The 15,823-nt window shown below is 41.1% G+C and overlaps 1 protein-coding gene across 9 annotated transcripts in view; it reads left to right on the forward strand.

Moving 5' to 3' along the window:
- znf532 (zinc finger protein 532) overlaps positions 1 to 15,823 on the forward strand; it is a 121,204-nt gene that overhangs the window by 80,747 nt on the left and 24,634 nt on the right. For all 9 annotated transcript variants that reach the window (XM_078426142.1, XM_078425804.1, XM_078426317.1 and 6 more), the window contains 3 exons: positions 4,046 to 4,208; positions 6,453 to 6,722; positions 9,675 to 9,787. In XM_078426142.1, coding sequence (XP_078282268.1) covers positions 4,046 to 4,208; positions 6,453 to 6,722; positions 9,675 to 9,787 — 546 coding nt within the window. The remainder of the gene's footprint in view (positions 1 to 4,045; positions 4,209 to 6,452; positions 6,723 to 9,674; positions 9,788 to 15,823) is intronic.

Below are 15,823 nucleotides of genomic sequence, written 5' to 3' on the forward strand. Positions count from 1 at the left end.
TATTGTTACCATGCTTGCTAATAGATTGTCCACAAAGATTTTTGTATTGTTGTGATAATGCAGTTCTATTACCTAGAATATTATTGTTAGATATGAAGGCCCAAGTCAGAAGAGTTTGGGCGACTTCAATCGAGTTTCTCCTGGAAAAGACCTGCAAGATGAAAGTCAACCTGAATATAAAAAGTTAATAATTGCACTTTGAAAGACAAATCCTGGCAGTGTATTTGTTGTTGCTAACTGCACTGACCTCGTGTGATGGTGGAGGAGATAGGAAAGTGAATGGGTTCAAAGAGAAATTAACATACGGTTACTTGCACCTGCCACTGAGAATGTAACAGACAACCTTACCCTAAAGAAGGTGACATTGTTTCCAGAGGGAATATTATTCTACAGTTCTTCATACAACACTGAGCTGGGTGCTGCTGATGCTGAGCAGCATCTGTGGGGGGAAAGGAATTGTCGATGTTTTGGATCAAAAACCAGCATTGGGGCTAATTCCCTCCCCACAGATGCTGCTCCCCTCTCCCATCAGGCAAAAGGTATAGGAGTGTGAAAACGCACTCCACCAGGTTCAGGGACAGTTTCTTCCCAGCTGTTATCAGGTAACTGAATCATCCTACCACAACCAGGGAACAGTGCTGAACTACTATCTACCTCTTTGGTGACAATTGGACTATTCTTGATTGGACTTTGCTGGCTTTACCTTGCACTAAAACTTTTTCAGTCAGAGAGTTGTGAATCTGTGGAATTCTCTGCCTCAGAAGGCAGTGGAGGCCAATTCTCTTAATGCATTCAAGAGAGAGCTAGATAGAGCTCTTAAGGATAGTGGAGTCAGGGGGTATGGGGAGAAGGCAGGAACGGGGTACTGATTGAGAATGATCAGCCATGATCACATTGAATGGTGGTGCTGGCTCGAAGGGCCGAATGGCCTTCTCCTGCACCTATTGTCTATTGTCTATTCCCTTGTCGTGTACCTATATACTGTAAATGGCACGATTGTAATCATGTATTGTCTTTCTGTTGACTGGATAGCATGCAACAAAAGCTTTCCATTGTACCTCGGTACACCTGACAATAAACTAAGCTAACTAAACCCACTGAGTTCCCTCGGCAGATGGTATTCCTCATCTTGTTGAAATCCATAATATCAAATTTTCTTGAAATTCAAATGTTTTCCTCCCACCAGATAATATGCTTTTTTTCTCTGCAAGCTAGATTGTTCGTTGTGTCTTGAATGCCACATTCCCTCAGTGAGATAAGAGGGTATATATGTAAGATAGTATGGATGCAATGATTTGTACCCTCTCTTCCTCAGTAAACTGTCTCATCATCTCCTTTGTCTTTAATCTTGAAGTCACATTGATAGTTAATTAAAATGTGTATATTTTTTTAATAACATTGCACCTGGAACATTAGCCTGGAAATGTGAAAATAAATCAAATGAAGTGGATTTTGACTTTATATATTAATGTGATAAGGCAATAACAAATCTACTGGGGAAATAATAACTGGGAGTGCTATAAAAAGGGCAGCTGTTTTGTTATTACCTATTTTATATTACCTGGATTTGATGGGGAAAATACAGTTGCTTGTAGAATCACCAGCATTTCCCTTATGAATTCCACAGTGTTTAGGATACTCTTGTACGTATGTGCAAATGTGAAAGTCTGCACTGATTGGCACTCTTTACCTCATTTTCCCAACTGAGCACTGACATTGGATATCCCACAGACCAATGATTTAATGGTATTTCATTGTCACGTGTAACTAAGTACACTGTTGGAGGGTGAACTTGCAACAGTTTCCAGGATGTAGACTGGGGTATCCATTCAAAATACCACCAGGTTAGGCTTTGAGAGAGCAAGGTGATAGACATTTTTTGTTTTCAATATTGTTCAATTCTGTTAAATCTTTTATGATGTCTTTTTGTTTGGAAATATTTCAGTTTTCTATTGTTAACATTTTTATTATTTGAATTTTTTCATGTTTTTTGATGTTTGATAATCAGAAACAATTATTATTTTGTTAAGATTGACCACTTCCCAAATCAGAGATGTGGCCTAGCCTGCAGTCAAAATTGTTCTTTAGGCTCAACTTGCCCACACCGGCCAACAATGTCACAGCTACACTAGTCTCACTTGCCTGCGCTTGGTCCATTTCCCTCCAAACCTGTCTTATCCATGTACCTGTCTGACTGTCTCTTAAACAATGGGATAGTCTCAGCCTCAACTACCTCCTCTGGCAGCTTGTTCCATACATCCACCACTCGTTACCCCTCGGATTCCTATTAAATCTTTTCCCCTTCACCTTGAACCTATGTTTTCTGGTCCTCGATTCCTGTACCCTGGGCAAGAGACTCTGTACATCTACCCGATCTATTCCTCTCATGATTTTGTACACCTTTATAAGATCTCTCCTCATCCTCCTGCATGGAATAGAGACTCAGCCTACTCAAGCTCTTCCTATAGCTCACACCCTCTCGCCCTGGCACTTCCCTGAGTTCAGCACCTAAATGCCCAAGGACCTGCCAGAGAGCAGAGTTTTCCAAAAGCAATCAGAGCATTCATGCTTTTGCCTGGATCAGCATGGATGGCATGACGTTTGCAGAAAATTCTAAGCTGCTTTCACAAACAAAATCAACATCTGCTGCAAGTGTATCCAATTGGACTTTGGCTTATGTCTGTATGCCACGATTGTGTTTTTTGAGCATCAGAAACCATACTTCTGAAATACGTCGATGGTGTACTTTTAGGTGTAAAGTATCTTTGCAGAAAAAATGGCCATCGTGAGTTTTGTCCTCCACTGATCTTCATTGATCCCGTGCAGTCTTAAAATGTTAATCCAGCGTGACAAACTTAGCATCTGTTTAGAAGAGAATTCCTGGAACTATTTATCCAGTGACACACCGAGATATGAAATAACCAGGTGCCCAGAAGAAAATAATTAGAGCCATTGTACCTGTGACATTTTGAAGTAGTTGCTCATTCATAATTTTGTTTGATGTGCTTGCTTGTGTGAAAGTGTTAACATGACTTTTCAGGCTTTGTTTCATTTGGGCTCAGTGGAGCATGATATTGCATATTGTTTGCTACTAGAAGATCAACAGCTGCAGAATCAACGCTATACAACTTGAGACCTGTGTTTTGTTTTTCCGCTCAATTCATTTCTTTTGCAATATTATACTACTAAAAGATAAAATTATCTTAAAGTTGAGAGTGCTGAACTGTTCAATGTTAAACAGTTTTGTTAATTTCCACATAAATGGAAATATGGAACTTGGATTTGTTAAATTATGCCATAATCAGTAGCCAGTTCGTCCTTTTAATAAAGTATTCCATTTTACATTCTGTGGATTCTTGCTGAATTGTATTATAAGATGCCCTTGACCAGCATACACTATGGTTGTCTTCTAACTTGTCAACAGATTCTGATCCCTGATACCATGTGCCAGTAAGCTGAAATAAATTTAAGTGTGAAATGGTTGACCCCCTCATAGAAACATAGAAAATACCCCCCCCCGAGTTTTCAAAATTTGCAGCTCTCCAATCCTGTCTCACACCTTCTGTCTTTATCTCTGGCATTTGTTCCAGCCAACTGCCCCTCGCCTGTGTTCACCTATTACTTGCCACACTTTATTTTGCCTCCCCTTCTAGCTTTCTTTCCACCCCCCATCCCCCACAATTAATCTGAAGAAGGGTCCTGACCCGAAAATTCACCTATCCATGTTCTCCAGAGATACTGCTTGATCTGCTGAGTTATTCCAGCACATTGTGTAATTTTATGAAGTTTGCTTTCAAAATTTTTCTTCACATCATCTAATTTAATTTTACCAAAGTCTTTGACTTTACTTTTGGTACTGCTATGCCAGCATGGAGCACAGGAAGTTACTGAAACAGACGAAACTATATGAAAACAACATTAAAAATTGGTCTGTTTATTTCAAATATTTAATAATTCATTCCTTCACAAAAATAGGCGCAACAGTTATATGTAATTATCCTAAGTTATGAATACATTAAAAAAAATGTTTTTTCTCTTGTTTTAGAATAATCTACAAATGTTCCATGTGTGACACTGTGTTTACGCAGCAAACCTTGTTATGCAGCCATTTTGATCAGCACGTCGCTAAGCAGAAAGTTTCTGTCTTCAACTGCCCAGATTGTGCATTGCTATATGTGCAGAAACAGCTCATGGTGGAACACATTAAGGTACAAGCTAAATACGTTGTATCGCAACCTTTTGAAAATGGATAAATTAATTGGATCAATTTATCTTAAGTGAAAGGTTTGCAATGATGCTTGCCAGTTCTGAGCCATTGATTCAATATTTGAATTCTGCCGAAGATAGACACAAAAAGCTGGAGTAACTCAGCCAGACAGGCTACATCTTTGGAGAGAAGGAATGGGTGACGCTTGAGACACTTCTTCAGACTGAGGCAGCTGGATTCAAATCATATATCTGGAGTTAAATGTAAAACTTGATCTCAGTAGCAATGACTGGGCTCTAATTAAAAATTCATCTGGTCCACCACCAGCATTTAGCAATGTCATTCTTGCATGCCCTGATCAATATTGACCCCAGGCCTCTTCAGTCGGGAACAATTGGAGATAAACAATATAGACTGGTATTCCAATAAATTCCACATCCTGTGAACTATTTAAGAACAAATGACCCAGAGCCTTTCAGTGTACTTTGGAAATCTTTGGAACTATTGACAACCATGGATACCAAATGAATGTTTCCTGTAATAGTTCAGATGTTTCTTAATTTTTTCAACTCATTAATACTCTTAACAAGTTTCTGGTTAAAATTAAGTGGTTCCAAAGGAAATAAGTTGCACGTATTTGTTTTTGACTTTTTATTTGTTGTCGTTGCACCAAGATGTTCCAAAGTCAAAAAGCAACTATAGGGGAAACAAAGTCTCAGCTGGGAAGTGACACCGGTGATAAAACAGAACTTCCTTATGTCTGAAGTAGAGTCTTGGCCCGAAACATCAACCATTCCTCCTCTCCAGAGATGTGTCTGTCCCGCTGAGTCACTCCAGCATTTTGTGTCTATCTTAGATCTGCACTGTTGTGGTTGGTCTGATCTTTACATTCAGCCAATAAAGAGCAGTTTGTACCCCAGCTTATTCCTCAGTTAAGAATGTTACCACTAAACTAAGGCTGACTCTTACTGCCTTTATAAATATCAACTCCATTTACTGGCTTTTGTCTTTGAATTAAATTTTTTGGTGTTAACGAATTACTATTAACCCTAGCAAATTATTTTTAAAAATTGGATCAATGTTTGAATGTAATTATTGTTACAAATCAGTTTTGCTTAAAAATATTGTCGTAACCATTTCCCTATGGCAGAGGTATCCAAGTCTAGAGGACAGAGGTTTAATATGAGGAAAATAAGGTTTTAGAACAGAGGGAGAATTCTTTCATCCCGAGATGATTGAAGTCTAAGACGAACTGCCTGAGAAGGTGGTGGAGGCACAGTCATAGATAGAGTCATAGAGTGATACAGTGTGGAAACAGGCCCTTCGGCCCAACTCGCCCACACCAGCCAACAATGTCCCAGCTACCCTAGTCCCACTTGCCTGCGCTTGGTTCATAACCCTCCAAACCTGTCCTATCCATTTACCTGTCCAACTATTTCTTAAACGATGGGATAGTCCCAACCTCAACTACATCCTCTGGCAGCTTGTTCCATACATCAACCACCCTCTGTGTGAAAAAGTTATCCTTCGGATTCCTATAAAATCTTTTCCCATTCACCTTGAGCCTTTGTCCTCTGGTCCTCGATAACCCTACTCTGGGTAAAAGAGTGCATCGACCTGATCCATTCCTCTCATGATTTTGTATACCTCTATAAGATCTCCTCTCATCCTCCTAAGCTCCATGGAATAGAGACCCAGCCTACTCAACCTTTCCCTATAGCTCACACCCTCTAGTCCTGGCTACACCCTCGTAAATCTTTTCTGAACCCTTTCAAGTTTGACAATATCTTTCCTATAACATGGTGCCCAGAACTGAACACAATATTCTAAATGCGGTCTCACTGACGTCTTATACAACTGCAACATGACCTCCCAACTTCTATACTCAATATTCTGACTGATGAGGGCCAAAGTGCTGAAAGCCTTTTTGACCACCTTATCTGCCTGCGACTCGACCTTCAAGGAACCATGCATTTGTACTCCTAGATCCCTCTGCTCTACAACACCACCCAGAGGCCTACCAGTCCCTCACCGAATTTAAGAAACGTCTGGATGAGTACTTGAATGGTAACAGATTGATAGATTAAGAATCAAGCGCTCGTGAATGGGAATAATATAGATAGTCACTCAATAGTCGATATGGACATTGGGCTAAAGGACTTGTATCTATGCTGTATGACTTTTTGACTCTGTAATCAGTTGAATATAATAGTGCTGATTGAATCTCAATTCTTTCATTTTGTAGTCCATGCATGGAACATTGAAGAGTATTGAAGGCCCTCCAAACCTGGGGCCTCAGCAGCCATTGGTCACAAAGCCATTAAGTACATCGGCTGGGCAGAAGAAAGCTGATGGGAATGCAGTTAATGGCACTGGGAAGAAAGCAGCAGTAGTCGCAAAGAAAACTGGGAGTCGGTCAAAAGCAAATAACCTTGGATGGATGTGTCAAGACTGTGAGGAATGGTTTCCTAAACGAGAGGACTACATTTCTCATATGAAGAAAGAACATGGAAAGGTAACGGCCAAGTATCCTAGGAGAGAGTCAAAGACTGACTCCCCTGCACATTAACACTATCTACACATACTAGGGACAATTTACATTTACATGTGGGAGGAAACCGAAGATCTCGGGGAAAACCCTTGCAGGTCACGGAGAGAACGTATAAACTCCATACAGGCAGCACCTGTAGTCAGGATCGAACCCAGGACCTGGAGCTCTGGCGCTGTAAGGCAGCAACTAACGCTGCGCTACCGTGCCACCCATTTTAACTTAAAGCGTTTGGCTCTGGAAGGATCATGAAAATATTGATACCGTATTTAGGGTTGCCATTCCTTGAGGTGCCATCATGAGTTTTCCTTCTTTATTGGCTTTCACCAGTTGAACAGCTTCTATTTCTCTTTGCTCTGAATTTTTTCTACATAGCAAGGTGTTGAAAGCAAATGAGAAAGGTATGCAATATTTTAAGGGTTCAATTCAATGCATTGTTTTCTAAATCTTAAATACTGGAAATAAACCTATACTGGAATACACGATCTGAGAAAGTGGTGGAGGTAGGTAACATACAACACATAAAATATCTGGATGAGCACTTGAATTGCCATGGCAGAATCTTAAAGGAGAAGGGAGAATTAGTTATCTGTTAGAGTCACAGCGCCATGCAGCACAGAAACAAGGCCTTTGGCCCAACTCCTTAACACTGGGTAAAAAACTATGTGCATTCACTCTATCTATTCCCCTCTGTGCTACACTAAATTTCAATATGGGGTTCTTCATCTTGGAAGTAAACAGTATGCATCATCCTTTGCACAAGATCCTTCAAAGTCTTAAATAGTTACAGAACGAGGGTAGATAGCTGGAGTTTGGATACTCTTTCTGTGGTCTGGCTGTTGGTTGACTGAAAAACTATAGGACAACTCTCTGAATGTTGGCAGGTCACCCTGTTTGTGGTGAGGGCTCTTAACATTGTACCACCTCAGCAACGGACTGTCCCAGCTGCTACGGTCAGGCAAACGCCTCCGCTGTCACGCTGTGAAAACAGGATGAGACGGAGTTTCTTCCCACAGGACATCAGGACTGTTAACTCATATCACCAGCGACTAATATAATTTACTGTATTAATTTATTTTTTGTGTTAAAATGGTTTTCTATTCTGTTTTGTAGTTTAGCACAATCCGCAAGCGTTGCCACTTTCATTTCACTGCACATCTTCTATATGTATGTGACAAATAAACTTGACTTGACTTGACTTGACCACCTTGTTCTGCTCTGATGGTCCATCCAGTTTTTATTCTTTTTTTTGTTCGTAGTTCACAATCAATAGTCCTATATTGGCCAAGCCGGGTAAAGTTGGCGAATTTCCTTCCCCAAAAGACAATGGCGAACCAGATGAATTGTCATATTAAATGGACTGGTAATAGATTTCATTTCCACTGAAGTTGCAGCAGAGATTGATTACTATGCTGATTAGTTTCCTATGACCTCCACATCTCACCATGTAGGTGGATCCATTCATCTGTCAATTTAAGCTTCTGCATTTGGAGCACAATATTACACTGATTAATTAATGAACATTCTGTTATGATAATTACAGGCCAGCACCAATTGGTCTTCAGTGACTGCATGTACAGAATTAATCCCTTTAGTTACATCATATTTATCCCAAATCAGCACAATGTTCATCTGTCTGTACTTGGGTGGCTGTTTTTGTTGTAATTAAATATTCATCATGGTCCAGTGTTCAAAACAGGATGATTGAGACTGTATTTGCGAGCCTAACAAAAATCTTGAGAGAGTTTGCCTTTTTCGACAAATATTAAGCACTATTATTTTCTGAATCACTTTTTGACTCTTGTGTCCTTTATGTTACAATATCCCCAGTAAAGGGGTCACCTGCTCCCAGTGAATCTTTTGTGAATCTAGCAGTCTTGATCCAAGTACCAGGCAGGCCCAGTCATGCATTGAACTGGGCTGGGGCTGGGGATGTGTTGAGTCGAGCTAGGCCCAGAGATGTGTTATGTGGGGCTAGGCCCAGGGCAGTGTTGAGTGGGTTGGGCCCGAGGACGTGTTGAGTGGAACTGGGCCTTGTGGCGCGTGGAGTTGGAGTTGTGTTCAGAGATGTGTTGAGTGAATACATGCTCGGGGACTTGTGGAGTGGAGTCATGTCCAGACAGGTGTTGAGTGGGACTGGGCCCGAGGATGTGTTGCATGGGGCTGGGTCCGGGGACGTGTTGAGTGAGGATGAGTCTGGGGACAGGTCTGGAGACGTGTTGAGTGGGGATGGATCTGGGGACGTGTTACATAGGGCTAGGCCGAGGGACATGTTGAGTGGGGATGGGTCCATGGTCGTGTTGAGTGGGAGTCGTTTCCAGAGACGTGTTGAGTCGGGCGTGGCCGGGGGGATGTGTCTGGAAAATAATAACACTTGCATATTATTCCTTGGCAGATTTTTAGAAAGTAATTTTTAGAAGGCTGCTACGTAGGATCATGGAAAAATATAATTGGTTGGATTTCCTGATACCCCATGAGATAGATATATAGCAGACAGACACGTGTTGGGACTTCCCTATGGCTTGAGCTGTCTGAGTATATTATGAAGTTTGCAGTTCTCATTTCAGTTCTATTTTAAAAGTAAAGTGATAAGTGAACTCTTTGTTTTCGTATTTTGGATAAGCAGAAATTAACAAATGAGTGTACATCATAACCAGGTCCTGAACTCTGTATGAATTAGCTTTTGCCCTTCCTTTTGCTGTAAACCCTCTACAGATGTTGATTTGCTTCTTCTCGACACCCACTCCACTCACACCACCACAATGTTTTTTGCTGTTGTCAGCTACTATTATTGTAAACGTATACTTGTTGCATTGAATGCCCTTTGAGAACGGGTGCATTAAGCAAAAGATTTGTTTCGTCCTTACTATCAAATAAAGTCCTTGCAGATGTCCTAATGGTGTGATATTTTGCTAACAGCAAATGAAGAAGCATCCATGTCGTCAATGTGAGAAATCGTTTAGCTCCTCACACAGTCTGTGTCGACATAATCGCATCAAGCACAAAGGTATCCGGAAAGTCTACACATGCTGGTGAGTGCAGAGATAAAGTGCCATGTTGTTTGTTAAAATGTATGTGTTTGTTGGTTAATTGATTACTTCAGAAACCAAATTTTGTTTGAGAGAAGATTATCCCTTAACAATAGAAAAGCAACTAAAATAGAGTAAAATGGGAAGGAGAGCAAGAAGCAAAGCTACTGACCAGAATTTCTGTCGGGGAAGTCAAGAACTCATGAATTACTGCCTCTTTTTCACAGGGGCAGAGGAGTTCCTTAAGTGAAAAGCCAATGGAGGTTTGAGTGAGTTTTATCCACTCCTCCACTTCCCTCCCCCCCACTGGATAGGTCAATAACAATTTCAGTTGAGCTTGACACTCAGCCAGATATAGCACTGGATGGTCAAAGACAGTTTTGTGCTTTATGACTTCGATTAGGGATGAAGGAGCAGAGCATTGATGGAGCTTTTTCCGAGGAAGTGAATGAAGGAAAGACATTGAAGAAATTGTGGTGGTGGAGTTCAGGTGGGTGTTGAGAAGAAGCAAATCAACAGCTGTAGAGAAATTGCAGTGGAAGGAAGGGCTAGAGCTAATTAATGTAGCCTGTGGTTATTATGAATTTTACATAGAAACATAGAAAATAGGTGCAGGAGGAGGCCATTTGGCCGACCGAGCCAGCACCACCATTCATTGTGATCATTGCTGATCATTCACAATCAGTAACCTGTGCCTGCCTTCTCCCCATATCCCTTGATTCCACTAGCCCCTAGAGCTCTATCTAACTTAAATTTATCCAGTGAATTGGGCTCCACTGCCTGCTGTGGCAGAGAATTCCACAAATTCACAACTCTCTGGGTGAAAAAGTTTCTTCTCACCTCAGTTTTAAATGGCCTCCCCTTTATTCTTAGACTGTGACCCCCGGTTCTGAACTCCCCCAACATTGGGAACACTTTTCCTGCATCTAGCTTGTCCAGTCCTTTTATAATTTTATACATCTCTATAAGATCCCCTCTCATCCTTCTAAACTCCAGTGAATACAAGCCCAGACTTTCCAATCTTTCCTCATATGACAGTCCCTCCAACCCGAGGATTAACCTCATGAACCTACGCTGCACTGCCTCAATGGCAAGGATGTCCTTCCTCAAATTAGGAGACCAAAACTGCACACACTACTCCAGATGTGGTCTCACCAGGGCCCAATACAACTGCTGAAGGATCTCCTTGCTCCTACACTCAAATCCTCTTGTTATGAAGACCAACATGCCATTAGCTTTCATCACTGTCTGCTGTACCATGTACGCTTACTTTCATTGACTGGTGTACAAGGGCACCAAAGTCTCGTTGCACTTCCCCTTCACCTAATCTGACACCATTGAGATAATAATCTGCCTCCGTGTTTTTGCCGTCAAAGTGGATAACCTCGCATTTGTCTACATTATATTGCATCTGCCATGCATCTGCCCACTCACTCAACCTGTCCAAGTCACCCTGCAATCTCCTAACATCCTCTTTGCATTTCACACTGCCAACCAGCTTTGTGTCAATTTTAGAGTTCTTTACACATGGTTCTCGCTGTTCTATGCATTCACTGGAAAATACCCAAAGCAGCTGCAAGGGCGGATGAATTATATGAAATATTAGAGAGAATTCTATTGGTAATTGCTATCTTGGGAATGGAGAGGGGTGGAATGATTGATTTTAAATCAGTGCATTGGAAATGTAGGCATTAGATGGGAATAGTGACCTCGGAAATCCATTGACCGGGTAGATGAAATTTTGATCCCTTCATTAGTTGAGATGTAATCCCAGTTGATGTGGCAGGCTTAAGCATAGTGAATCCTGAGAGGGTTTTGGTTGATGGTAATTTGGTGAACATAGTATTGCATCCTTTAAATCGGGGTTAGTTAACTGCTCAAAGATAAACCATATTTCCCCCCCTCAAAACCCAGGTGAACGAAGAACTGTATGTGAAAATTGCTCAATTTTGGGTTGAAGGTGGTAGTTGTTGGAGCTCTGATGAGTTCTTGGCAATTAAAAAAAATGGAAACTAGATGACTGATTTCTGATCTGCAAGTGTGCACCACTAAATTGACATTTAGTTGAGATTTGCGGTTCCTGGCAACAGTGCTAACTGATGGAAACTAACTTGCCCGAAGCTGGAGATGAACATTGGTTCAGTGCTGTCTACTCATTCTTCTAAAAGTTCCCATATGTATTTTTCACTAAATGCACATTACACTGATAGTTGTGCTTCATAGAAAATCTGGAGCAGGCTGGTATTAAGGAGGAGGAAGCATTAGACGTGATAGGACAGAATACAAAAGGCATTTGCATTGAAGTTTTTACAAACTCATTTGGATCTGTTGTACTATTGAGCTTTTTAAGCACCATTTTTTCATCCAAATATCTTGTTTCCTTTTGAAACTGTTCCAATGCTATTTAAAATTCCTTGAATGAGATAGTATTGGAGTACTAATGCAATCCCAGTTAATACTGAAAAGTTAATATCACCATTACTATAATGTCATTGCTCGTGCATCATTTTTTTTTCCCAGATAGCCAATGGATGCAAATTTTAGAAATGGAGGACAATGTGCAGCCACTGCTAAATATTCACATTTATTTAGTTGGTGATAAATTTCTTGCCCCCTCAAAATGCCACTTGCAGTGGAGTATGTCAAAGGTTGGAGCTTTATTGAACCCAATAAGATCAGTTCAGGTTTAGTTCGGGTTCAGTTCAGATGCAGGTTTTAGGTAGTATCAATACGTTTTACAAAATATCAAATCTAGTATAAAATATGAGTACCTACCAAGTTTGAAGTGTTTGAAGTTGATTGGCAGTATTTTATTTACAGACTGCAAGACATCACAAGATCACATTAGCAAAGCTCTATTTAGTTCATGTTCTGCAAATAACTCCTGTCCTTGGGCTAACAGAAGTTGTAGTGACTGCATATACTGTTAGGGTGATTTATCAATAAATAGAAAGAGGCATGGTCGATATTTATCATCTTTAAATATTATTTTATACTTATCATGCAGTTTCTTTGTAGTTGAATCCCAACAACAATTGAATTTAAAAGAGAGTTAGATAGAGCTCTAGGGGCTGGTGGAATCAAGGGATATGGGGAGAAGGCAGGCACAGGTTACAGATTGTGGATGATCAGCCATGATCACAATGAATGGCGGTGCTGGCTCGAAAGGCCAAATGGCCTCCTCCTGCACCTATTTTTCTGTTTCTAACACCATAAAGATATTCAGGAAATACAAGTAACTGCAGGTACTAGTTTACACCAAAAAGAGACAAAGTGCTGGAGTTACTCAGCGGATCACACAGCATTTCTGAAGAACATGGATAGGTGACGTTTCGAGTTGGGACCCTTCTTCAGACTGATTGTGGTGGGGAGGGAAAAGGCTGAAAAAGGGTAGGACTAAGCCTGGTGAATGTTAGGTGGATACAGGTGAGAGGAGGTTTTGATTGGCAGATGGTTGGACAAAGGCCGAGATGAAAAGGCAAAAAATGCAAGATAAGGTCAGAAGAGGTGCGAATTGTGAAACCGGAGGAAGGAATATGGGTGGACTTAGTCCTGCCCCCACCTCTCTGCCTGCTTTTTTGCCAGCCCCCCCCCCCCCCACCACAATCAGTCTGAAGAAGGGTCCCGACCCAAAACGTCTTTTATCCATATTCTCCATAAAGTTATTTCCTTTATTTTGCATTAGGAATCTTTGTTGAATTTCCAGGACATATCTTTTGCATTGTGTTGTTAATTTATAGGAAATTATCCCGCGATAATACTATCCCATTTAAGCCATTTATAATGGTTGTACATTTCAATGTATAGTTGTCCGAATATACAAAGTGCCTTTTATTTTGGACAGAGTTCAAATTCTACCAAGAAGGTGTGCGTTTTTAATAATTTACTGAGGGATTCTTCAATTGCACAGGTATCAGGAAGTGGTGGCGCAGCGCAAGCAGCAGTGGCTCACCTGCAGTCCGTTTGTCTTTTGTGTTTGTTGTTTTTTTGTCTTAATTGTAGTGTTTAGATGTGATGTGTTTTTTGTGGTTGTGTACTATGTGTGTGGGGGGGAAACTGTAAACTTGTCTCTTACGAACGGAGACGCGACCTTTGTTTCTGGGTCGTGTCTCCGTTCCCGCTACGGCCTACCATCGGCCAAACACCTGGAGCTGGCGGCCTCCTGCTGGGATCACCTGGGGCTCTGGTCGCAGAGCCCGCGGACCGGACTTGCCATCTGCGGAGCTGGCTGCCTTCGGAAGCTGTGGTGGCGCTGCGAGTGCAGCTGCGACTCGCCTCCGGAGGCTTCGGCCGTAGGCCGCGTGGATATCGGAAGCTCGCAGGCCCCTTGGTGGGGGCCGACATCGGGAGCTCCGGCAGCTTCTTCGCCCGCCCCGAATCGCGGGGCTTGGGTCGGCCCGCTGTGGACCTTTCACCGTCCGGCGCGGCCTGGAACCGGCCACGGGATTTTCTCTCTGCCGGGCGGGGGCTTCAATGTCGGGAGTCCCGACCGCCGCAACATGGCAACTTCAACAGCCTGACCACGGGAGAAGACGGCAGGGGAGTGAAAAGACATTCTGGCCTTCCATCATAGTGAGGAGGTGACTGGAGGAGACTCACTGTGATGGATGTTTCTTTTTTTTTTTTTTGTGTTGGTTTGTGATTGTGTGTGTTATTGCTTATTTGTATTGCTCTTATTGTTGGACTGTGGGTAATGGAATTTCATCCAAAAGACTTGTTTTTTTTGGATGGCAATAAAGGCTATTCGGATTCTGATTCTGATTCTGATCATTATAAACTCACATTTTGTGTTGTGGCCTTTTGGTTTTCTCTGTTACTTCCTGTTTATTAATTAATACTTTCATAGTAGCCTGCTGTAGATCATGATGGGCTACTTAAATGCAACTGCTCTATCCATTTTTAAATCGCTACCATCATCTTTATTTACCAAATATCAAACCTACGTCAAATAGTAATAAATCCTCTTAAATGTTTAATTGCGTTTACCCATTATTGGCAAACAGCCGCTCAAATAATTACAAAACAGTCCTAATGAAATTCTAGTTGTAAGCTAATATTGCCTGTGAATAAAAATCCAAAATAAACAGTGGGGGGATGGCAAACACATAGATTAAAAGCAAGAAAGAAGTGAAGAATAACAACAGTAAGTAAGCCAGATGAACAGGTTTGAGGTAGGTTTAAGTGTGTAAAGTGTTGTGAACACATTTTGTGGACAAAGAGCACTGAGATAATATTGACAACGGGAATCATGTAATAGGATTAACAGAGATGTGCTTTAGTCTGGGCAGTTCTGTGAAGAACTGAATGGGAGTAAAGGTAAGATTGCTATAGCACTAGAACGATAATTTTGGAAAATCATGATTAATCACCAATAATGATTTGATGCTTGAGCCACCTGAACATAACTTTGGTATTATTTTTGTTGCTTTCATTAGTGGCCCTGAATGAAGCATTAGAACATCTATATTTCCTCTCTTCATTCCCAGTCAATACTGCTGATTCAGATTTGAAATGAAGATATCTACGTCAATAAACTCCAGCTCCCTCGAAGGAGTCCTGATACTTACTGACAATTATGGCAAGAAATGCTAGCAGCTCTCTTTGGAACTGCTGGTGTTCACCAGAATGTTATGAGCCCATGTAATTAAAGGAATGACTTGGAGGCAGAAGGTAATTAGGTTTGAAATAAAATTCCAAAAGGAGACAGATCTCTACTCATAAGTTGAGCAATTATAATTTTAATTTCCACTGACAGCACGTTCACAACACAAACGTTACACATGTTTTCAACATAAATTAATAATTTCACTCATTTACTTTTAAATTTGCAGCCAAAGACATCTGTAGGTTTCATAGCAATGTTACATTATGGCCTTATTCTATTAAAGTATCTGTACAGTCTGCTGGTACAGTAATCCATTATTTAAATCTTTCACCTGTGTAATATGGTAGCTGTTTATTGACACTTTCTGTCATAGAAACATAGAAACAGAAAAATAGGTGCAGGAGTAGGTTAGCACTGCTATTCAATAGTATCAT

Source organism: Rhinoraja longicauda, chromosome 1 (genome assembly GCF_053455715.1).
Source record: "Rhinoraja longicauda isolate Sanriku21f chromosome 1, sRhiLon1.1, whole genome shotgun sequence".
In the NCBI taxonomy this organism is placed as follows: Eukaryota; Metazoa; Chordata; class Chondrichthyes; order Rajiformes; family Arhynchobatidae; genus Rhinoraja; species Rhinoraja longicauda.